At 37.1% G+C, this 24,503-nt stretch overlaps 3 protein-coding genes across 3 annotated transcripts; 2 read left to right on the top strand and 1 right to left on the bottom strand.

Annotated features, from left to right (window-relative positions):
- Positions 1-2,226: 2,226 nt before the first annotated feature.
- On the top strand, positions 2,227-7,534 carry LOC131980434 (uncharacterized). Its single transcript, XM_059344677.1, has 6 exons — positions 2,227-2,512; positions 3,714-3,896; positions 4,012-4,272; positions 5,192-5,290; positions 5,608-5,625; positions 6,716-7,534. The coding sequence occupies exons 1-6, from the start codon at positions 2,446-2,448 to the stop codon at positions 6,799-6,801; spliced, it is 714 nt and encodes a 237-aa protein (XP_059200660.1). The 5' UTR covers positions 2,227-2,445; the 3' UTR covers positions 6,802-7,534.
- A 2,705-nt stretch (positions 7,535-10,239) lies between these two features.
- Positions 10,240-15,077, top strand: cdc20 (cell division cycle 20 homolog). The gene is made up of 11 exons (XM_059345444.1): positions 10,240-10,342; positions 10,766-10,967; positions 11,059-11,201; positions 11,289-11,385; positions 11,494-11,619; positions 11,725-11,921; positions 12,086-12,180; positions 12,276-12,504; positions 12,740-12,865; positions 12,973-13,090; positions 14,359-15,077. The coding sequence occupies exons 2-11, from the start codon at positions 10,787-10,789 to the stop codon at positions 14,535-14,537; spliced, it is 1,491 nt and encodes a 496-aa protein (XP_059201427.1). The 5' UTR covers positions 10,240-10,342; positions 10,766-10,786; the 3' UTR covers positions 14,538-15,077.
- Positions 15,078-17,555: 2,478 nt separating this feature from the next.
- Positions 17,556-23,233, bottom strand: elovl1a (ELOVL fatty acid elongase 1a). Its single transcript, XM_059344599.1, has 8 exons — positions 22,904-23,233; positions 22,135-22,227; positions 20,410-20,600; positions 20,222-20,302; positions 20,072-20,128; positions 19,843-19,948; positions 18,452-18,591; positions 17,556-18,338 (listed from the first exon to the last, which is right to left on the bottom strand). The coding sequence occupies exons 2-8, from the start codon at positions 22,193-22,195 to the stop codon at positions 18,030-18,032; spliced, it is 945 nt and encodes a 314-aa protein (XP_059200582.1). The 5' UTR covers positions 22,196-22,227; positions 22,904-23,233; the 3' UTR covers positions 17,556-18,029.
- Positions 23,234-24,503: the final 1,270 nt, after the last annotated feature.

Genomic DNA, 24,503 nt, shown 5'->3' with positions numbered 1-24,503 from the left:
ACAAAACCTATGTTCAAAAAGAGATCATAGATACAAAAGATCAGTAAAATAAGTTACTAAAGCTTTAAACAAATGTAGTGGAGTAAAAGAAGAATGTCTGCCCCTGAGATGTAGTGGAGTAGAAGGATAAAGTAACAATATATATTTAATAGTAAAGTACCTCAAAGTACTTGAGAAAATGTGCCTTTGTCACGTTTCATCACTGGTATTGACTAAAACAATACCAGCATCATTACTGAAGTACTGAAATTTGAGGCGCTTTGCACAGCTATAAATATCAGAGGGAAATGTAGTTTGGTAGTACTAATACCACACTGTGAAAGAACTGCTTTACAAGTAAAAGTCCTGCATTATCAGAAAAATGTACATGAAAGTAAAAGTAAAAGTGAAAGCAGTCATCGTGCAGATACCTGACAGTGTTTTAATATTATATGTGATGTGTCTGGGTTAATATTACTTCCCCAGGAGGAAACTTAAGCCTAACATATTTATTTTTGATTAAATATTAACTTTCAACTCTTTTTAGTATGGAAGAGTACAGAACATTTTACTGTTTTGAACACAAACACTCCACATGAGTCCCTGTTTAGTGTCACAACTGACCATGATTCTAGAAACATGAGACACACATTATTTAACGAAGCAGGGTCACAAGCTTGTGAAAGGTGTGGTGAATGTGAGTTTATCATCCAGCACTGCAGAGACAGCCATATTGGATTGTTATGAGAACATATAAAACAATGTAAGCATTTAATCCAATAGTGTGTGTTAAACAAGATTAAAAGCAGTGGTGATCATTCTTGTCTTATGTTGAGCTAAATGTGTGTGTGTTACAAGTAGGAGCTGTAACCTGATATACAATGATTAATCACTGTAATGTCAAGACTAGTAGCAGTATGGTAAAATCTTGATATGATAATCTTGATAAGATTTTGGTGCATGTGTTTTTGGCAAAAGCTTTGAAGCTGCTTAATTTGCCACAGAATCACATGAAGCATAAAACAGTCCGACTCCCCTCTCTCTGCAGAGTCCCCTGCACGCTCACAGCAGACTGTTTATACAACCACTTCCCATCTGGCTTGCATACCTTCCATTTTAAGAATCCTCCTGCAAAAACATTAAAGCACTTAAAGGTCTGGTCACTACATTAGCACCCAAATTATTATCCTTTATATAAAATATCATGACATGACATAATATAATGTAACATAACACACAATCAGAAGATAGACTGTACCTCAACATGCTTAATCAGTATACTACTATGTCATTGTATTTCTGATAACATAAACTTGTTTTGTTTTTTAACTTACAGCATCAGATATGATAACAATTACAACATACATGACCTGATATTAAACTGGGAGACTAAATGAACAAAATGTTCCTTATTATCAGAAAAATAAAAACAACTGACTTTATCAGCCAGCATAACATTACACCTCATGCATTCATTCTTCTCTTTCTCTTACTTTTTTCTTTAAGATTTTTAAAATAAAAGTCACCTCAAAGTAATGAAATATACAATGTATTAGTGAAAAAACTGCGCATTATTCCTACAACAGGTCTAGACCACACATAAATTGTGTTTGGCAAGGCAAAATACTGGAAAAATTCTCCTTAATTACTCGTACAAGCCATTTGAAAAACTATGGTTCTTGCGTGAAATTAGTTTGAAATGAATTACTAAAATAAACAATAATACAGAACATGTAGCCATATCATGCTTAACTAGGTAACTGATAGACTGACAGCACTTACATTTAATTATTAACTTAAAAACACCAAAAAATATGTTTTGGGGGGTCTGGATGTTATATTTTCCTTGTATCAGAATATATAAAGTGATTATTGTATTGATAAATTTAAATATGCATACCATACAGGACAATAAATTAATTGTACAGAGACCTCAAAACATTTCTAGTTTGATGTTTATATTTATGGTAAATCCAGATGCAGGTGATGGTAATGATATAACAACCTATTGTCATATGAACATGACACGCCCATGAACTAACTTTTAGGGGATTTGTGTTAAGTTTGCAACTCAGTCACCTCTGTCTTGAGTTTGTTAGTTAATTAGTTAGTTTGTTTGTTTAACTCATTTTGTGGATCAGGGCCTTGTTAATGGATCTGTGGGAGATGACTTCCTGATCCACGTGCAAGCTGAATTAACCAATCAGAAGCGAGACAGATGAATATTTAAAGAAGTCTGTCAAAGCGAAACAGCATCCAGCCGAGGAGGATAGTCGTGTTGTCGTCCGTCCCCGTCATTTTCAAGTATTAGTGAAAGTTTGTTCTCTCGTGTAGGATTATTATCAGCGCGTGGGTTACCCTTAATGGCTTAAAACAATCCTTTCTATTTATAACTCTGGAGAGTTTTGTCCTTCCTGCACGGTTGAACATCGCACGGTTTTAAGTCGACCGCAAGTGGAGCTAGAAATGCATTTTCTCGGCATTTTTGTGCTAATTTTATGCGACTTGTCACTGGCTATTCCTGTTCCTGTAGGTAAGGAGCTTGTCTCTTTGAACTGAATTACTGTTTTGTGTTGCTAATAGACCACACCGTGAAAGAATAATACACAAAAATGTGACTGGTTTGTGTACTTTAGTTAATCTTTGCAGGCACTTAACATTACCCATAATACCACACAGTCAACTATTGTGGTTACGGTCACACGGGTGAGACTGATTTAATGTTTACACTGTAACTATCATGTACAGCTGCACAATGTCACCTAAATAGCCCTGCAATAAATTCTGTCTTTATGACATTTACGACTCAGCTTTTGTCACTGTCAAAGGAGTGCTAGTTCTTCCCAATTGTTATTTATAAAGCCATAGTTAGTTGTGTTTTGGCATTATACTAAATTAAATTGAAAGTTTAGTTTATTATCCACCCCTATTAAGGAAAAAAATATTAGTCATAAGAGTTTAATTTTAGAGCCGACATTTTGCCATTTTCCCTTGTTTTCTTGATAACCAAAATCATTATCAAGAAAACCATGGAAATGGCTAGATATCAGCTCTTAAATTAAACTCTTATGAGCTATTTTTGTTGTTAGCATTATATTTGTGCAAATAATAATAATAACAAATGATAAATTGAAGAAAACAAGGTTGGTCTAATAATTGTTTCCTTGACTGTACATGGCTAAGGGAACACATTCTTGCAAACACTTTCAAACATGCAGTCCCTGTCTGACAGTGTCTTTTTGTGGTTTTCTTCTCTTAGATTGCATTAAATTGTACATGTGTATCTAAACATCCCAGTGACACAGTGTAGGTTACTTTTTATTCCACTGCAAATGCAATGATTATACTTTACAGATTAAAAATTAACTTTTCACAGTGCATTGCGATGGTGAAAATGACCGAACATGTAATGTGGTTGGACCCTGTGCCACTTAAACCAACACATGAGAATGTAACCAAAATTGATGTGAAGCCATTTAAAGTTTAACACACTAAAAAGGACCAGTCATTGGAAATGAGAGTTTCTTTTGAGTGCTTTCACTTCCTCTTTACATTTATAATCTCTTCAATCTAGGTTTTGCAAATTAAAACATTCATGCGGGACTACTTTTTAAATGAGTTTTAGGCAGTTTTGCATCGACGTTGCTATAGTGAGTTTTTTCCTGTTTTACTGTTAATCCATGTGTTTTGGTCTCCTCCTTTTTCCTGTTAATCCATGCGTTTTGGCTGCTTAGATACCATCATAGTGCAGGTCCAGCAGTGGGGAGTGGTCGGTGCACAGCATGTCATGGAGCAGGTCCTTCTTAATGGAGTCTCTATTACTGGAAAAAGCCAGGAAGTCGGCAGCATAATCCAAACCATGTCAGCTGATGCACTCCTTCCAACTCTTATCAGTGTCAACCAGACTTCAGTCCTGGGTAAGAAAATCACCATGTCCCAGTAACGAACATAACGACTCTGAAAATTGACATAATCAAAAGCTCAACTCAGTCAAACGTTTTGTTTGCTAATAATAACCTTTACCTTCTTTAGGGAACCACACTGTACTTCGTTCTCGTGAATGCATACTGGAGGGGTCTCAGCTGCACTGGGCTGACCGTGTGTTCTGTGATGGGAAAGTCTATCTGACTCTGGACCACACTGACACGTGGACGGCCCACGTACCGGAAGCACTGGTCTTCAAAGTGTTGTGGGAGCGGGAAGAGCAGCAGCGCACAAAGACGGAGAGGACACACCTGCAGGAGGGATGCATCAAGCTGATGAGAGAACTGAAGCTTTCTGTGGAGGAGCCAGGTATATAATCTTTCTTGCTTTTGAGAACAGATTTTGTGAATATCAAGCTTCAAGAGATGTGGAAACCAAAAGTACCAAAGTACATCCTTTCAAAATACTCCAGTAGTGTGCTGTGGACATTAGCTTTTAAATGACCAGATTTTAACTAAACCCTTTTCTAACTTAAAGCAGCTACAATGAACTTTAATTTCATGTTGATTTTTGTGCCCTCTGTGGACAACAGCTGTCATGTTTCTGCCACCACCTTGTGTCATAAAGATCTTGTTCTGGCTCGCTTGGCTGTTTGTGTAAGTGAATGAATGAGGAGGCAACTTTAAATGAATAAATACATACTCCCAGGAGGTCTAAGAGGAAGGGGGACAATTCAGGATTTGTTTTGAATATTAAATGTGAATATTATGAATCACATCAGTAAGAATATTATAGGATAATTCCCTCCATAACAGCCTTTTGATTTTAGCTCTTACTTGATGATCTCATGTATAAACATTACATCATTAAGTACATGATTGTTACAATAAAAGCACTCTGCCTGTGACACAATAATCAAATGTAGGTTTATTGTAATGCAGGATCCGTTCTGCATTATTAATTGTTGGATTGAATTAATCACAATATTAGCTGATGCATTTCCTGGGTCTGTAGGCCTGGTAGTTTTGACTATTTCTAGGGTAAAAAAAATGAGGGGAAAAATGTCTGAATGCCGCTGGCCGTGGAGGCAGCTGATGCCATTTGACTACAAGTCATATGACACAATGCATGCTCAAGATATTAAAGAGTTGTATGAAAGTAAAACATCTTTTCATTTTTTCCCCTGCGGTTGCAACAGTTCACCTCAACATGCACTTACCCACAAATTTTACAGTGGCCAGTTTGGTTGAAACGCAGTTTGGGTTAAATATTGTTTTTGTTTTCCTAGGTCCAGGGATTCCTTTGCCTCAGTTTCTGATCCCAATCTTGGCCCTGCTGGCGTTTACAGGACTTATCATAATCAGCCTCCTCCTCTCCAAAAACCGGGGTGAGTAAATGGGTATTATATAATACTAATTTAATAAAACAAGTTGCGCAACCTTTAATCACAGCTACATACTCAGACGCAGCCTTCATGATACAGTAAAACATTGTGCAATCTAGTCTTGTGGTGCATGTTGTCAGCAAACAGCAGGAACTATTTAGTCTTTACATCCACTTTGATTTAATTCCTCGTAAAATGCAGCATAACTTTGCCATATTTTGAAACGTCTCCTGTCACATGATTTTGGTATGGAGTCTCATGCTCACAGGGAAATGTAAAGCGTAGTCATGTGCTTTGTCTTTCTCACACTCTCTGCCTAGGTTTGAGGCACCCTGGAGGTAAGAACACAAAAATCCTTATGCTTTCTCTTAAGTCGCTGTAGGCTTCTCAGTTAACAGTGCTGGGGAAAGATTGATAGAGGGTTAAATATTAAATGAACTCAAAGCAACATATGCTTTAGATGGGTATTATGTTAACTGTCCTTTGTCCATCAGGTGATACTGTGGGTGCAGTTTGACCTTACTTGACTGCAATAGTTAGGTCAGCTGGTGGCATAGTGGTGATAGTTTCTGAAATAAAACTCTGTTGTGGGCAGTGGATGTTTAGGAGGAGATAGCTGGTCAACAATAAATGCCACATGGAAGTGGTGGGCATCATCTGAAAGGGGGGAACCTGAAGATTAATTTGAGATTCAGCTCAGCACTATGTGTCAAGTTGTTCAAACATCTCTAATAAAAAACAATTAATCAATGAATTAATTAAACTTATTAACATTAAAGTTTAGTCAAAACATTATCATCTTTCTGAAGTTTATTTCAGTGCTCAACTATGCCCCATAAGTTGTTGCAGCCTTTTTGGGTTGATACCATTTGTTACATACATTTGGTACTGAATTAGGCGTTTTTTTATATTGAGGATGGATAAAAATAATTTGAAAAACTCTCCAGAATATTACATAGATACACCAAGACCTTTGGAACAACACAGACAAATCCAAGCTGTGATTTGGTTTCAAATTTTTTTTGAGATTTCTGTATTTTCAGTGATATGATGACGAGCACCTGTGTTCTCTAAACTATTGAGAAACCCCTTATTATCAACACACCTAGGAAAGCTTCATCTGAATGCTCTGGGTCTCTAGTTTGTGGTTGTAATGTTTCATGAGGCTGTGATCATCATAGAGGTCACAGTAGCTCATTTTATAAAGTGAGGTCAAGAATCTTAAAAGAAGAGGATCTTCAGTATTCCCTAAAATTGAGGAAAACTGATTAAAAAAAGCCTGAATGCTAACAGGTTAATGCTCATAAGATTTAATTAGGAGTGATTTCCAATAATCTCTAACAGTAGATGAAAGTGTGCAGTTAATTATGCTAGCTTGTTTTCTTTCATGAATGTCAGCCTCATCTGTGCTATTTGATTTTGTTGCAGGTGTTGTTGGCTCAATTATTCATTATCCTAAAGACATGGCTGAAACGGCTCCGGACATAAAAGGCAGTGGTTACCATACCTTGTAATTCAAAGCTCCAGCTGGTGAACAGGGTCACGTTTGAATGTTCTGCTCCTTTGCTACTGTTTAATGTCCACTTACTGATTTATTCAACACTTCTACTTCGTTCTGTGTGTGGAAAGTGTTGATTGTAACCAAACTTTTGCTACAGTACCAGCAGCTCACTGTATGAAACGTGTGGTTTGGCTTCCAGACTGTACTAAATGCACTTTAATGCATGCATCACACTTACACTGGTGCTTTTATTGCAAATCTATACACACACACATGCACAAAGAAATGTAAATATGTCCGCTGCTTGCAGCAATGGACAAGCTTGTTTTTGCACAATTAAGAACACTAGGCATTTTTTAATGTCTGGACTAAGCTATTCATCTAACCAGCTTGTGGAAATGTATACAAAGGAAATGTTCTATTTTAAGTATGTATAGCATCCGTTGCAAGTTAATACAGTGAATGTCACAAATTATTTTACAGTCTGTAGATGAAGCTCTGCTGAAATCAAGTGTGTGATTTGTTTATTTTTAGTTGTGTGATTGACCAATCACACATAACTGTGCCAAACACTGGATGGACTCCTGTAAGTGTATCCGGTTATCCAAAGTCTCGACTGTGCTGCGTTGTTATGATTTTCATATTTCTTGGTGATGCTCTATATTCTTATGACCGTTTGTATGTTATCCCTTATATTTGTTCATGTTCAATTTTAAGAAAATGTTAATTAAAATGCTTTTACGGAATGTTTTTGTTCTTTAATCACTCGGTGTCAGGTTGGCTCAATGACTGTTTAAGGACAAATTGCTTTTCTTCCTCACTTTTTATTTGTGGACAATTAAATGCAATGGTGGAAGACCTTTTCAGATCCTTTAAATAAGTGAAAACTGCCCCACTACAATACACAACACTACTGATAGTACACTACAAGTAAAAGTTGTGTATTTAAACTTTACTTAAGTAAAACTATGTAAGTATTATCAGCAAAATTTACGAATTTAGCAAAAATTATCAAAAATTAAAGTACTCACTGTGCAGTAAAATGTATCCTGTCAGTGTTTTACGATTAAATATGATGTTTTTGATAAACCATAATGTGTATGTTGTATTTTACTGTTGCAGATGTTTAAGGTTGCACTCATTTTAAACTCCTTTTATACTGTTAGGTAGTTTAATCCACAAAAGTGCGTCATATTCTGTAAGATCATGATTGTAGCGGTGCTGATAATGTGATGGTTTGGGCCTCAGTCTCTCACCTATAGGCTGTCAATAAAATGAATGACTTGATATAAACAGTGCAAAACTAGATTATTAGATTTATTTTGTTGTATTCTTCAAATACTTACCAGATGTGGTGGTCAGTGCTTCAGGCCACTTCGTCTCATGAGCACTAAAAGCTGTGATACGGCGCCATCACCTGTTGGAAACATACCTACATCATACAGTATTCAAATATAAACATACTGTTATTTGAAAGTTAGACCTATATTATTTGTAACAACATTATCAATGATCATGGTTTTAAAAATGGCAGACTTTTATTTTTGTGAGAGGATTTCTTCATGGTTTAGAAGTTTACATGTTTTATGTTCATTTCCATAATTATTGTTCCAAGTCTCCAGAAAGAAGAAATGAAAATGATGGTTATTCTCTTACTGGACACAACTGCTTATTATTTAACACAATCGAAGAGAGCTATCAGCTGCTTTGGATTATATCCATGTAGTCCTTGGAGATAAACATTAAGTAGTGGATTTGATATTTTTTTGATGAGGTTTAATCAAGGACAGAATGTTTCTTTTGCTGTAAAGGTTAGTCTCTGTGATGTGAACAATGAAGTTCTTACTTAAAAGTGATAGTTTTAAATTTGCTCTAAAACCATATTTAACATGTTGACAGAAGTTTAGTGGGAGCCCACTGAGAATGAATGCTGTCAAGTTAATTTATGTTATTCTCATGAATTTATGTGTCCGAGACTTCAGTTTATATTTCACTTTATGTGTCTCCCATAGAGACAGAGAATATTATTTTCTATGTATTAGTAAAGTATTTTGAGTGTATTTATATTAATAATTAAAATTATTTTTAAAACAATGTCTGGTTGTATCTTTTGGGGATTTCATGATGTTAGCACTCGAGCACCATTGAAGTTTTTCAAAGTAGATGTACTTCTATTAAAATAATGTGAATCAGGACAAGTTATTAGGCAATGATCAAGCTGTGAAAAGCTTATCAAATGGTCCATTTGTCTCCTGAAGATTGTTAGAAGTCTTTGATTTTCTGAATTCAATCAGATTACTCGCCAATCATAATTTGACAGTTAATCACCAAATGTTATTCATGATGACACCAGCTGGGCCAAACTCACACACATCACTAACACCGCTGCCAAGATAATCGGACTCTACACCCAACCTCACAGAACTGAACAACAGGGCCATCTCAAACATTGCAACCACAATAGAACAGGACATTTCACACCCACTCAACCAGTACCTCACCCCACTGCCCTCTGGGCGTATGTACAGAACTTTAGGGTGTAAAAGGGCTCGCCTTGGCAAAAGCCTGTCCCACAGCCATTACTGCTCTAAATAACAGGGCGTGCTGAGTGTAATTTGTAATACCTGTCATGTATTATCTGTGTTACTTGGTGTTGTCTGTATGTACAGTGCTGTTAAAATGATCTAATGGCTCTTAGGCCACAGTGCACCACCAACTATGTTGAAAGGTCACCAATTGGCCATTTTTGATCCTTAGTCAAACTGGATAATTCCCAGGTTAAGTGTTTAGGTGTCATCGAATCACTGACATGTTTTAATTTAAATTTTTTACTTTTAATGTCATTTTCCTGTGATTATATGACCTTCAAATACATTTCTCAATCTTCAAATAAGGAAATAAAACACATTTTATAACCGATATTTCAAAGTGAAGCAAACATGTGACTTTTGAGAAAAGTTTTATTGGAATTTCATTTATTTATTTATTTATTAGATTGAATGAATGAGATAATTATCTCATTAATTAGATATTTTTATTATTCGTAAATCACAATCAAACATTCAAAGAAAATTATCTGACCAGTCTTAAAACTAACAATTGCAAACTCAATCTTTGAATTAATTTACTTTAAAATGTATTACTGATTGATTTTTTAAAAATGTGTTTTGCTTGTCTGAGTAAATATTTGTAATGTTTCGAGGTGTCTGTTAAGTCTATAATAATAATAATAATAATAATAATAATAATAATAATAATAATAATAATAATAAAAACAACCCTAATGTAATTTTGGCCAATAGGTGGCGATATGTTTTCTGAGTAGAGGGTTGCTTTCGGCCTGTGATCTGTGCAGAAGCTCCCTCCACCAATCACATAAAGGCATTTGTAAATGTTGCTATAGCGATAACGAAAGCTCTTTAAACGAACCAATCGCATGAGCGCATTCTGGCATTTAAATTGTGGAGCGTCATCATCACGAAATTCAAACTTTGGGAAGAGACGAGAGAGAAAGACCAGTATTGCAACAGTGTATGCCACGTTTTCTTGAAAAGGTGAGCTCATTTAGTTTGTTTTGATGTTATGAATGTGCCACTTTTTCATGTATTTAAACTATGAAAGCGGTTAATGCAACGTTGTGCTTGTTTAACGTTACATTAGGTCAATGCTAATTTGAGTTAGTTTACTTTAGGTTAACGTATTTTTAATTACAGCAGAGTTAAGTTGGGTTTACATTTATGATCTATGATTAATACATAATTGGGTAAGCTGATGTAAAACGACGACTTGTTTTTTTTAACTCCCTCTCAAAAAAGACGCTTTCATTCTCACAACAGCCGCTATCGATACATTTGTGATGCTAGCGTTAGCATGCTAACGCCTAGCTAGCTAACACTCCCCCAAACATTAATGTTAGCAGGTGACTGTTGCACATCAGATGAACGGCTTTTATATATTTTTGCACGGATGTATTACAGGTCGTGTGATACCTAGATGAAATGGCGCAGTTTGGGTTTGAGAACGACATCCACAGTATCTTGAAGCTGGATATGCCCATCACAAACGCTCCCATGGCGAGGTGGCAGAGAAAGGCCAGCTCATCCAACACCTCCGGGTTGTCTCCTGGCAAATCTGGCAATGTTTCGCAGAGTTTATCAAAAACTCCGAGCAAAACACCAGGTAATGTCTGCCATTATATCCGCGCAATACAACCCTTAACAAAGCTCTCTGCAAATGTTAACCACTTGAGTATTTTTTTTTTGTAACCTAGGCAAAAATAAAAAACAAACGCCGTCTAAGATGGGGGGCGACCGCTTCATTCCCACCAGAAACAGCAAACAAATGGATGTGGCAAGTTTCCTGCTCACGAAGGAGAATGAGCCTGTAGACACAAACAGTGCTCCTGGAACATCAGTAAGTTATTATCTTGATGCATCTCCTTGTGATCCTTCAGAGAACTTTTTTTTTTTTTCCAAAAATAATTTTGGCTGTGTCTTAAAGGAAAACCAGAAAGCTTGGTCCATGTCACTGAATGGATACAATATTGAAGATGCAAAAATCCTACACCTTGGAGGGAAGCCGCTGAATGCTCCAGAAGGTAAGTATATAAGTCTGTCAACATGGTTCCCGGCAAGAATATTGCATGATTGTAGAAAGTGAGCTTTTTTTTTATTTATTAACATGAATTTATTGGTCTAACTTACAGGCTATCAAAACAACTTGAAAGTTCTCTACAGTCAGGGTGCAACTCCTGCGTCTCTGAAAAAGACAAGATACATATGTTCAACTCCTGACAAAATCCTGGATGCTCCTGATCTTCGAAATGATTTTTGTAAGTCTGACACAAGATAATGATCTTAGTCTTACTTAGTCTTAAACTAAGTATACCAATCCTCTACACCTAGTAAACATTAATTTGGTCTCCTTTTCCTTCCAGATTTGAACTTGCTTGACTGGAGCAGTCGAAATGTTGTTGCTGTAGCGCTTGATAACAGCGTTTACCTGTTGGATGGTGCAACAGGAAACGTCACTTTTCTAATGTCACTGGAGAGCGAGGATGACTACATCTGCTCTCTGTCCTGGACCAAGGACGGAAGCTACCTAGCTGTCGGCACAAGTGACTGCAAGATTCAGGTCTGTGCTAGTAAACATGCCACCTTAGTTCATAAGGACACAAACAATCAAAAAACTTCTTCCCGTTTTGTGTTTTATGGTGTGTGTGTATATGTGTGTATGTGTGCATGTGTATATATAAATAAAAATGTGTATTTTTTATTTTTATTTTTATTTTTTCTTAGTTGTGGGATGTTTACGTCAATAAGCGTCTACGCAGCATGGCCAGCCATTCGGCTAGAGTTGCTAGCATGAGCTGGAATGACCATGTTCTCTCCAGGTATATTTTTTTTAAATTTATTTTTGATACAGAAAACAACACTTGGTGTGGCTTTGTTGGACTCTTGTGTAATGTCTTTGTTTCTCTCTTTTTAGTGGCTCAAGAGCAGGACACATCCACCATCATGATGTGAGGGTAGCAGACCACCACATCTACACACTCACTGGTCACTCACAGGAGGTGTGTGGGCTGAAGTGGTCCCCTGATGGGCGATACCTGGCCAGTGGAGGCAATGACAACATGGTGTACGTATGGCCCCGTATAAATGAGGGCAGTGCCAGCCAGCCAGTCCTCAGCTGGGGTGAACATCAAGGAGCAGTCAAGGTGAGTGTCGTCTTGTAATGGCAAACTGAATTTTACAATTATCCTAAAAATCAAATTTTTCACTCTTTCAGCATAATGCCTTTTAAGACACGGTGAACTGAAGCATTTTCCCAGTTTTTAAGACTCTCTAACTGCATTTTCACTGCAACTTAAAAACTGCAAGGTGTTGATACTGTTACTCATTTTATTGCCAAAGACTGTTAAGCTTGAAACGCACTTTTGTTTGTCACTCTAGGCTTTGGCTTGGTGTCCATGGCAGACAAATATCCTCGCATCTGGAGGTGGTACCAGTGACCGTCACATCCGCATCTGGAATGTAAACAGCGGCTCCTGCATCAGTTCACTTGACACTAAGTCCCAGGTACCTACACATGGCTGAACCCTTTTTAGTTCCAATTTTTGGGGGAATTATTTTCAGTCAAATGTACTAGATTTTTCAATTAAAAAATTTTTTTTTTTTCTTTTCAGATCTCATCATTGGTGTTTGCGCCCAACTACAAGGAACTGGTCTCTGGTCATGGATATGCCCACAACAATGTTGTTATCTGGAAGTATCCTGCTCTCACCAGGGTGGCAGAGCTTAAAGGCAAGTAACTGTTTTTCATTGCAGTGTCATTGTTGTTCGTACGAAGTGTCAAAAGTTGTAAAGGCTTAAGTTGAACCATTGTGTAAACTGGATTATGTTGGAATATCTTGCAGTTTAAAGGAACACTCCACCGTTTTTTCATATTAAAACATGTTATTCGGTCAAGTAAGACGAGTTGATACAGACCTCTTGTGTCTCAATGCGTGCACTCAATCGCCCTGGCGCGCGGCACCACTTGGCTAGCACTTAGCCCCGTTCATTCATTAGGATCCAAACAGATGGACAGTTAGAAGTGACCAAACTCCTCCACGTTTTCCCTATTCAAATACAGCTACACGAGTAGTTAAACGACCAAGTATGGCGACACAAAATAAAACGTGGCGCTTTTCTAAGCGGATAAAAAGGAGAACTATAATGTATGGCGGAATAGCACTTGGGAGCACTTCGACTCGGCGCAGTAATATCATCACTCCTGAAAAATCTTCTCCCTCTCCCTCTCACTTCCGCTCCCTCTCACTTCCGTCAACAGAACCAACGTGAGCTGCACCAGGAGTAGTAGTTCGAGCAGAGCTGACGAAGTATCAGGTTGTAGGAAGATATTTGTGAACAATCATGGTTATAACGTGCATCGTAAAGGGTTGCGATAACAAGCTGTTGACGGAAGTGAGAGGGAGCGGAAGGGAGAGGGAGAAGTGCACGCAGGGCGATTGAGTGCACGCATTGAGACGCAAGAGGTCTGTATCAACTCGTCTTACTTGACCGAATAACATGTTTTAATATGAAAAAATGGTGGAGTGTTCCTTTTAAGACAAATGCTTGAAATAATAATAATAAAACAATTCGGTCACTGCATTCGCATCTGGAAAAGTCCCTTGCTGTGGAAATTTGCATTAATTAACCAAAATCAAAACATACAAGTTAATATAAATACCAGGTTAAATAAACTGATTCGTGTGAATATTTATGTTAAGGCTTCGAGTCTGAACATTTTTGACACCTTGGAAGTGCTTGTTTTACTTTTAAAAGCTGTAGGAACTAGGCTTGGTCCAGAATTAATAAGATGGTGGTTAAAGCCCATGTAGCGGGTTTTGTGCCCATATGATTTTAGCATTTTCGATGTCTTGCACTGATAAAATCATTTTTGTTTGACTGCACATAACTAGCTTTTGCATCATTGTAAAAATCCCCTTTTAAAGTTGTAGGAAACATGCTGTGAGCTGTAAGGTCTTGTGCTTTCTGCAGGTCTAAACGTATTTCTTTTATTACAGGGCATGAGGACAGAGTTCTGAGTTTGGTTCTGAGCCCAGATGCCGCCACTATGGCCACTGTTGCTGGAGACGAGACTATCCGTCTGTGGAAGAGCTTTGAGGTGGATCCTCTTAAGAAGAAGGCCAAAGAGAGGCTAGTCAAATCAACTAGCAGTGCCATTCATCAGTCCATCAGATAATTAATGCCTTTTTTTTTTTTTTTAAATCAATGTTGAATGAGTTAAAGTTTTATTTAATCTACAATAAAGATATCTACAGTGTTTTTGCTGTAACTGGCAACTTTCTGCTCCTGTAGGATGTATTGAATTGTTAGCCTCTTGTTTATACACTTGTATTGCTAATTTGGTGAAGTAAAATGGTGACTGTTGGTTTTTAAGCTATACTGTTTAAAGTGTATTTATGACTTTCACTTGGATATTTTATAGTTTGGATGCATTGTAGACAGCCAACTGGGTTTAAATAAATGATTTGCTTACCACTTAGGCTGTTAATTTTTTTTATTGATGCTATTGAATTACAAACTGGAGAACTTGATAACAATTCAGATGCTGTGATAAGTCATAACGTTAATCTCCACTGGTGCCTAATCCTAAATGAAGGATGTAATTTTATTTTCCTTTGCTCTCAGTCAATGTAATAACACAAAACTGACTGTTTCAAGGTAGTGTGCGACCAGGGGAGTTATGTAGGCCACATACAAATAAAATGCATTGCCAGACCATTTTCCCACTGTGGTTTTAGTGTATATGACAGATTGAGACTGCTGGACATTGAAAGTACACATTGAGGCAAAAGTTTTATGTAATGTGGCTTTGATTTAAAACCTTTCCAGCAGTGTTATAGGTAGTGTATGTGTAACCTTTATCTTAAACTATAGGCCATAGATGGATATTTATCAACCTCCATGCTGGTACATCTAATATTTGATATGTAATTTCATTAAACTAGTGCAGTGCCCGTAGGAAATATGTATTTGTATAGTTGGAAATGTAATGCAACATAAGTGAATAAAGCTAAATCTCCGCTTAGCATGCTAATCTCGAAGTACAGAATTTGCGCATTACATGCAGACCACTACAATGTCTGCAACTCCATAAAACACTTTTCATAAGGTACGCACACCATCCAGCACATGCACACTGAAGATTGATATTTGCTGGAAACTATTTGAATATTGGAAAATCGAACCTTGTAGCGCACTTTAAAACTGAAAGATAGGTAGGTTAAATAGACCTACAGATGAGATGAGTCAGGATGGAAATCAAGAGTGAATTGTGTTACTGACCAGGTGTAGGCCTATCACACAATGGGGCGGAGCTCCTCTAAAAGGCGTCCGATCGGAAACAGCAATGCTGCAACACGTCCGACGTTTAATATTTTGAAAAATGAATTAAAAAATCTTAAATCGAGGATGCACACCTTCGTGCCATGTGCAAGCCACATACGAAATCTGAGGTCAGTCTGACTAACGGTCAGCGAGATATGCCCTAGACCAGGGGTCTCAAACTCAAATGAGCTGGGGGCCACTGCTGGCACTGTCGTCTCAGTGGGGGGCCACTTCAGGGTTCCAGTTTTTTTTTTAAATCACACATTTCTGAAAACGGGGTTTATTTTCAAATATTGTATATTACAAAAATATTAAATTCACAGTAAGTGCAAATGTTTTTGGTCTCATTCTTAAATAACTAATCAAAGCCTTTCATGAACTAACTGACAGCACTTCTGTTCATATTGTCTTCATATTAAATAACACAAATTATTTTAACATTTAACTCAACAGACAAATCACTTCTGAGTCCATGTGGGCTTTATTTCTTGCCAGATACAGATTTTTCTTGGAATTGTCTGTGTTCGTCATCCACTTTTCTCTTACATTTGGAGAGCGACATCTTTAGCTTCTTCTCCTACTTTTTACCTTTTCTTCTTCTGCACTTCTCTTTCATGTCATCAGCACTTCCTGAAATCATTTTGGATTTATTCATTTATTAGATTTTTTTATTTAAATTGCACGCAAAATTATTCTCATTGTGGAAAACAAATAAAAATAAACTTGAAGGGCTAAATTGCATTTAACTTTTTACGTCAAGATGCGGGCCGGCTGTATCGGGGCTGGAAGTGGTCCCGGGCCGGGAGTTTGATACCCCTGCCCTACACACACACACACACACTTCTTGCTTTATAGATTGATGTGAACAAATGCTAAAAGGGCAGATCACAGCAGCACAGGTGCAGAAAGTGATAATCATTTCAATGCAATGCATGCTGGGAAGCTATCAGACACACCTACTCCCAGCACATTGCATGAGGGTTAGGTTTTGCCACCTCCGACACTTGGTTTAGCTGCTGTTAAAATACTGTATAACTAAGATATGTGGGAAAGTTGCCAGAATAAGAATATTGTAAGAATATTGACAAGAATATTGTCAGCCATGGCTGTGGCTCTCACTTAAGCGATGACATAAGATACCTTTATCAATAAAATAATTCTGTTAGAACAGAAATAATCATCTGCTTTACAGGAATAACAGTATCCTGTTTAGCAGTGTTGCTGGCCGTTAACAATCTAATTGTCAAGTCTTTCATTGGGCTTCTATTAGAAAAAATGGGTTAGATAAAGTATTCACTTCCAAGGTGAAACATTTAAAAACACAGAATTATAAAACATTTTTATTTCTGCTTAAGTCAGAAGCAGGTTAATCTATTGAACATTGTGAGGGTTAATGGTAACATAAACAGCTCCACCTTAACATCCATCCCTTAGGATTTTCTGTTGTAAATATCAGATCCAGTTCTTAAAAGGTACTGCTTCAAAAATAGATCATCCTTCGGCTGTCATCAGTGCACATATGTAGTTAACAACAGCAAAAACACTGATAGGTTTACCAATCAATATATACATTCTGCAGTGATGGCACACTTATCTAATTTAATGGAAAGTACTTTCTTCATGCACAGTGTGCTGAGAGAATAGACCACACATTGTTAAAAAAAAAACGCTCAATGGATCAATATAACAGTGTAAATGTCACTACCTAATTATGTGAAAATGCTCAATGCATCAATACTGTAATATACTGTATAACATTTATTTTTCCACAAGTCTTAAAATTGAATAATTGAGGTGTGGTATGATTTCTTTTTTTCACAAAGTGCACACCATAACTGCTTTCCAAATGACATAGACCTTTATCTAAAAAAATGTTTTATTCCAAGAGATAAATAGAACAAACAGAAAAAAAACTAAATATTTGACATTTACAGTGAAAGCTTTTTTTGTGGCAGTTATTTATATGCGCTGGCCTTCAGTGGAAACTGTGCAATACTCCCAAGCAACAGCGGTCATGCCAGCCAAACGGTAGTGTAGGTCAAGCTTGTGTGTACCAAGCCTGAGTTGAAGAATACCATCAGTGACAAAATGAGCACCAAGTGTTCATCACAGTTAATAGTTTTCACAACGACTAACAAACGCAATGCTGCAAGTAGAGATCACCACCAAAACACATATCCCAACAAGTCTGCATAAGAACGACAAGATTTAAAAAGTAGTTACAAAGTTTGACATATCGAAAACTGTGCAATTCCAATATGCAACTAAATATGAATGACATTTTAAAAGGTTGCTCTGGGGGGCCTCCTTTAAATGTCTCCTTCTCATTTCCAGAGTCACCATGTCAGATTTCCTTGACTTTGCCCATGACGATTTTGCCGTTGGTGTGGTGGTGCGCATGTCCATTCTCCAGGTGTTTCCCATTGGCCACCACAGTGACGGGTTCACTGATTGAGCCGTTCTGTTGTGGCTTGTCCACTACGGCAGGAAGTCGCTGTCCCTTTATGTAGGCCTGTATCCAAAAGTTGGAGAAGAGGACTAAGAAGAAGACACCGTGCATCCAAATCAAGTGGATCCACATGGGAACCTGGAAGTCGCACTTTTCCATGAAGTAGTACTGGCTGATGTGAAGTGAGACCAGAACAAACTGCGTCTGTAAAACAACGGAGAAAGGACAGACTGGTTTTAAAAACGCCTTGGTAACCCAGATCTATTGTAAAATCACGTCATGTCATTATAGATATTCATTTTTTTAAGGGGACATACTATCTGAATGGCAGTCATGTGCTTCTTCCACCACAGATATTTCTGGAAGCGAGGTCCTGCAGCAGAGAGTAGGTAGTAGAAGTACATGATAACATGGACGATTGCATTCACCATGGCATGGAAGGTGCCCATTCCTGCAGCTGGAAAGACACAAAAAGGAAGTTTCAATACACATTTTTATGCAACTGAACAGTGATCGGCCTAATTTTTTTTTTCCGGAAGTGTATTTTCATTTATTTGGATTCAAAGTAGTGTCATTCTGTCTTTTAAATCATACAACCACAAGTCATTGGTTCCAACCTTTTAATACGACCCACGGGTTTGTTTTTAAAAAGAGAGCCCGTAGTTCCCACATTTTGTGGGACGATGTCTCGTCCCAGAAATAGTTGCTATAAATTATATTATCCTTGTTTTGTAGAATGTTTTATACCACTGATATAATGTGGTGAAGTGCATTATTTGATAAAATAATAGCACAACAATGCAAGTTCACCCTGTTTGAAGAGCAATTCACTTTTTTTGTTTATTTAGAATAAAAAAAGCTAAGGCGCTGTGCCTTAGCTTTAAGTTTTATGTTGGCTGGGAAAACATTGCTGTTTTTGTGGAATAATACTGTCAAAAACTTTGGTGCCACTCTTATGTAAACACAACAGGCGACATCCTATGATAACTTCTGCTGAGCTCCATAAATTGATGTTGTAAAAAGTGATCGCAAGGTTGTTCTGAGTGAACAGACTTAAAACAAATAGGCAGATAACTGCTGATTTACAAAGTCTGAAGAGACGCTGAGCCTCGCGTTGTACATTCGCTGCCATGACTAAAAAAAAACAACTAAACAAACTGCATTTCATTGTCTAAGTACCTGTACTCAATACTCAATGACAAAACTAAATCTAATCTAATCTCATATTGTAATTCTTGTGATGGGCCTACTGATACACTTATCGGATGACGTTTTAAACACATCATTAACATTGTGAAACAGTTGGGTTAAGTTTAAGCTTCAAAACTTTTCACTTAAGGTTAGGTCAAAAAAAGTACATGGTTAGGCATAGCAAAAGATAATAAAAATAATAATTAAATGGACTCTACTACCAGAAGTGAGGCGGTTATGTAGGTGATGTATAGTGCAAGGTAAAGTGTGACGTTCATATGCATGGTAGCTTCATAACTTCACAGAGCAATTATTTTAATACTAATACGCAACATCACTTCCATACTGGCGTCCTTCATAATTACTATGGCCACTAGGGGACGCTGCCTAACGACAAACGTAAATGTGGGTAATTTTAGCTGCTGTACAAACGACCAGTGAGGCTGTTCTTTGGAGAAAGGACAATGTTGTCATTTTTTATGCGTACTATATTCATGTATGAAGTGTTAAAACTCACCAGGAGTCAGCGTGATACCCCACCACCACGACCACGGCATGAAGGAGTGATGGAATACATGAAGAAATGTGATCTGGCTTTGTTTCTTCCTCAGCACGAAGAATACCTCAAATTTTAAAAAAGAACAAACTAAAGTTACCAGGCACAGAAGACATGTCAGAGGATTAAAAAGTCACGAGAAAAAGGCTGTAAAAAGAGGAAATATTTGGTAGGATGAAAATGTCCTTACTGTGTCAAGGAGTTCGATGTATTTTGAAAAATAAAACATCCAACACACCCGAACCAGCTTTGGGAAGGAAAAGAAGAAAAGTGGGATAATTAGAGATCATTTTTTAAACTGTGCACAATCATCGAAGGACACAACAAATTACTGGCTTACCCGAAGAGCCTGCGGGCTGCTTGAGTAGTCAACAAGGTCACATCTCCATGTGAAGGTGGTGGCCCATCCAGACATCAAGAACTAGGTGACAAAAACACATCAGCAGCTGTTAATCACGTTTCACAATCTCTCTGGTTTGTGAGGAAATAGGGCTTTTAGTCACTTACAACTCAAATCATTTTGCTCACCTCGTACACGATGTAGCCGTTCAGTGAAACCATGACGAGGTTGTAGACAATCATGGCTTTGTTGAGATGGAGGGGCTTGCGGTTTGCCATCAGACGAGGTCCGATGTAAACCGAGAAGAAGACATATAACAACAGGATGACGTTCATATCTACGGGGTCATTCATCAGCGGGTAGTCTCTGATTCTCGCATCTGGGGACAACAAAAACACACTTGTCATTGTCTCAGCATGTCTCGAGATAATGAGATACAATCATGGAAAAAAAATATTAGACCACCCTTCTTTTCTCCTTTCTTTCTTGTCCATTTTAATGCCTGGTAAAGGTAAATTTGTTTGGACAAATATAATGACAAAAATAGCTTATAAGAGTTTAATTTAAGAGCTGATATCTAGACATTTTCCATGGTTTTCTTGATAATGATTTTGGTTATTATCAAGAAAACCATGGAAAATGGCTAGATGTCAGCTCTTAAAATAAACTCTTATGAGCTATTTTTGTTTTTATCATTATATTTGTCCAAACAAATGTGCCTTTAGTTATACCAGGTATTAAAATGAACATGAAATTGAAGAAAAATGGTGGTCTAATATTTTTTCCCATAACTGTCAGTCATTTGAGATCATGAAATTAAACAAAATAGAGCTAAGCCATTGCAGCCAAGTCACCAAATGAAATAGCAAACTACAGATATGTTTAACCTAAACATTTTTTTTAAAACTACAAATATGTTGAAAGGGAACATTTTTCTCAACCTGTTCTTATTGTGACATGTGATGATTTCTGTTTTTTAGAACTTTGGTTCAGGTTTGACACCAAAACCTCTTTGTTATGTTTAGGTAAAAAAGAGAAAAAAAAGAAGTCCTGCGCTGATTGGTGACAGACACCCCACCCCCCGATGGTCCTACGTGACTTATCATTACGTCGTTTCGTCACTGAAGAAGATCCATGCATTTCTGGTTTTCAAAATAATTAAAATGCCAACATTTTTTTCTGGTGACTGGGCTTTGCCTCTAGATTTCTATCTCACTTGACATTCCATGCTGACGACTGATGACTTCAAAGCTCAATGTAATGAGAACGCCTATTACTGTATGTGCTTTTGTTTTTATGATTTGTTCTAAATCTGTTTTTGAGTGAACAAAAAAAGTTGTTATTTAGTGAAAACTAAATTCTGCATCTTGAAAAAAACATGTATTTTGATATTTTGAGAGAACACCATATTGTTTGAACAACTCATGATCTGGAGAATAAAATTAACTTGTTATCAAAGGAAATAAAATGTTTAAATCCATGGCCATTAAGGGCCTTTGTTCATGTAGGAACTGTTTTCTTTCTAGTATAGTTTCTTCATGAAACTGCTCACAACAAGGTCCGAGTATCTACTTGAGTATCATGATTTCTGGAAAGAGACACTGCTGTTGAGTTTTTCAAATGTTGAGCACCACAAGTTCAACATGCCATCTAATTCCATTGTATGCGAGAGAAGGCAAACATCTCTACAGTTGATATCTCCAACACTTGGCAACTTACACCAAAACAATCTAGATGTATAAATAACACTGCAGGTAAGAGGAAAACATGCATTTTGATTTGGGGTGAACTGTCCCTTTAAAGGGACAAAAGCAAAAATGCCTTTCTCAAACAATTTACACAGAATTTTACTATAAAGTCATGAAATCACCAGTTATTTATTCACAGAGAGAGACTGAAACAAAGACACTTACCTGTCCTCAATTTTATATAATTGTGGAGTTTTAAAATGTTTGATACAGCTTCTTGCAGCATGGTGACTGCGTGTTTCTTGTCCTATAAAATTGCTGGAAAAAAGGGAAAAAAGGCAAAAGACAAAGAGTCAGAAATTGGAGATGAAGCCAAGCTGAAAGTGAAGTTGGTTGGGCAGGTGAGCGACAAAGCGACCTGTCCTCTTGCTTCCCCCACTGACTGAACAAACAGAAGACAGCTGCAGGCTCATCAAACAGCCCTGAGTGCTCCTGGGTACAACCTTTCAACAATACACAAGCAACATGCACTAAAAGCTCCTTTCACTGCCAAAGTGTAGCATCTAAGCTAGAAATCCTCACAGTTTTAGCAACAAATGTGCTCCATTTAAAAGAAAAAACTTCACTTTATTTCATTAAATGTAAAAGAAAACAATGATTCAGTGTCAAAAAGATAAAAAGGATGAATGCTTCATGAAGGATTGTGAAACATCTGTCAGTCTAGAGACAATAAAATATTCTCTTGCTGACTAACAGAGCAAGTTGAACAGGTGAGGCAAAAACTTGGCCTAGATATGAGCTCATCGGTGAGTAGGGGAGTAAAACTACAGAGCATACTTTATTTAAAGCAGCAGAACTAATGACTTGGTGTCCTTATTCAGATAAACCTAAAGTAAACTAGAAAGTGTATCTGGCAAAAGACACAAGTCTAACAATGATAGATTTACATTAAAAAAAACAACCCACAATGAATATTTTCACAGCAGATACAAACCTTAAGTCCTCACAGTCCTCAGCACTCTCTCCTGTGTGGGGAAAGCAGCTGCACAGCCAGAGCAGGCAGGGACTCAATCCAGAGAATCAAACAGATCAGCAGCACCAGTGAGAGGTGATCAGGTGGAAACCAGATACATGCAAAATTATTATTCCGTGGGTGGTAGCCTCCAGCTGTCTTCAAATGTCTCTGATCTTTCTTTTTTAAACTAGAAATCCAACAAGAGCTGAAAGTTTCACAGGTAAGAAACAGGAAAAGAAGCAAGAGAGAGAGAGAGATGAGGCCAGCTATTCTAACTATGGCACAGAGACCATTCAACTCAATTTAAACCCTGGTGCACTTCGACAGACCTTCCTAGTTTCAGAACCACACCCTGTTTCAATGCTTAGCTCCACCTTCCTATCCTCACTCAGCCTGTTTGTGATTGGGCTGTTTCATCACTATGTGGTGGAGGGGTCGGGGTCATTGAGTTATGGTTAAAGGAACGCAGACCCAGGTGTGAATGGCCCCATTGTTGGGCAATGAAAACCAGTTATTGACATGAGGATAAATAACTAAATAAATAACTGTAAGACAAAATAAAAATTGTCCTTGAAAAAAACAAAAAACATTCAGAAACAGTTTAAAAGTTAAACAAAATTCAGCAATAGGAGCTACATATAAAATAATCAAAATACTCAATAAAATAAAAGTTAATCAGCATTATGAGGATTTTAAAAAGACTGTGTGACCGAGAGCACAATTATTAAATTATAATTTATAGATTTAAAATAAATTTATTGGAGTATTTAAAAAGTAATAACAATGATAGAAAACTTAAAAATAATAAAAATAAAATGAATTATTGATTAAATATTATTAACAAAAAGTTCAAGGTTGAAAACTGCAGAATAGTAGAGTAGTTTAAAAACAATGAAATCATGATAATATTAATAACAAAAATAAAATAGTACACTATTTATATATAATAACAGGGATAGAAAAAAAGCGAAAAAAGCAATGTAAAAACAATTTGAACGTTTTACAACATTAAAGTGAAAAAAGTTACACAACATTGAGCAACAGGGGCTTCATGTAAAATATTGTTAAATAATTAAAATATTCAATAAGATAAAAGTTAAGAGAATAACTTTGTACATGAACAGGTTTAGGTGACAGATAAAAGTGAATTTAGGCCATAAACAGTGTGAAAGCACACTTTTAAAAGTTTGTTTTTCAGTGGGATTTAAATTAGGATAAGCAGCTCATCAGTCTGGTTGTTCCTTTAGAAAAGTAAGATGCTCCTTGTGTCAATCAAAATAAAAAGGCTGATCAATTTTACTTTAAATATGTCCCTCGAACATGATTTAGGCCAAAGGTGAAATCAGATATCAGGCATTCAAGAACCTAACGTAACTTCTTGAGTTGCCCATCCCTTCCTGTTCTGTTCGGTTGCGGGCCAACCCTTGCTGCTGCAACTTGCTGCCTCTGGTTTTACCTGTTCCCCCAGTGCCAGGTATGACGGGTGTGAGACCTGGATAAGATTTGAAAGGTAGGCTACTCCCCAACTCGTACGATAGACTGAAGGTTGGCAGGAATGAAAGGAATCTCTGCACGAGAG

The sequence above is a fragment of the Centropristis striata genome, chromosome 11 (genome assembly GCF_030273125.1).
Source record: "Centropristis striata isolate RG_2023a ecotype Rhode Island chromosome 11, C.striata_1.0, whole genome shotgun sequence".
Classification (NCBI taxonomy): Eukaryota; Metazoa; Chordata; class Actinopteri; order Perciformes; family Serranidae; genus Centropristis; species Centropristis striata.
Note: the sequence above shows the minus strand (reverse complement) of the source record. Positions and strands in the feature narration are given on the sequence as shown.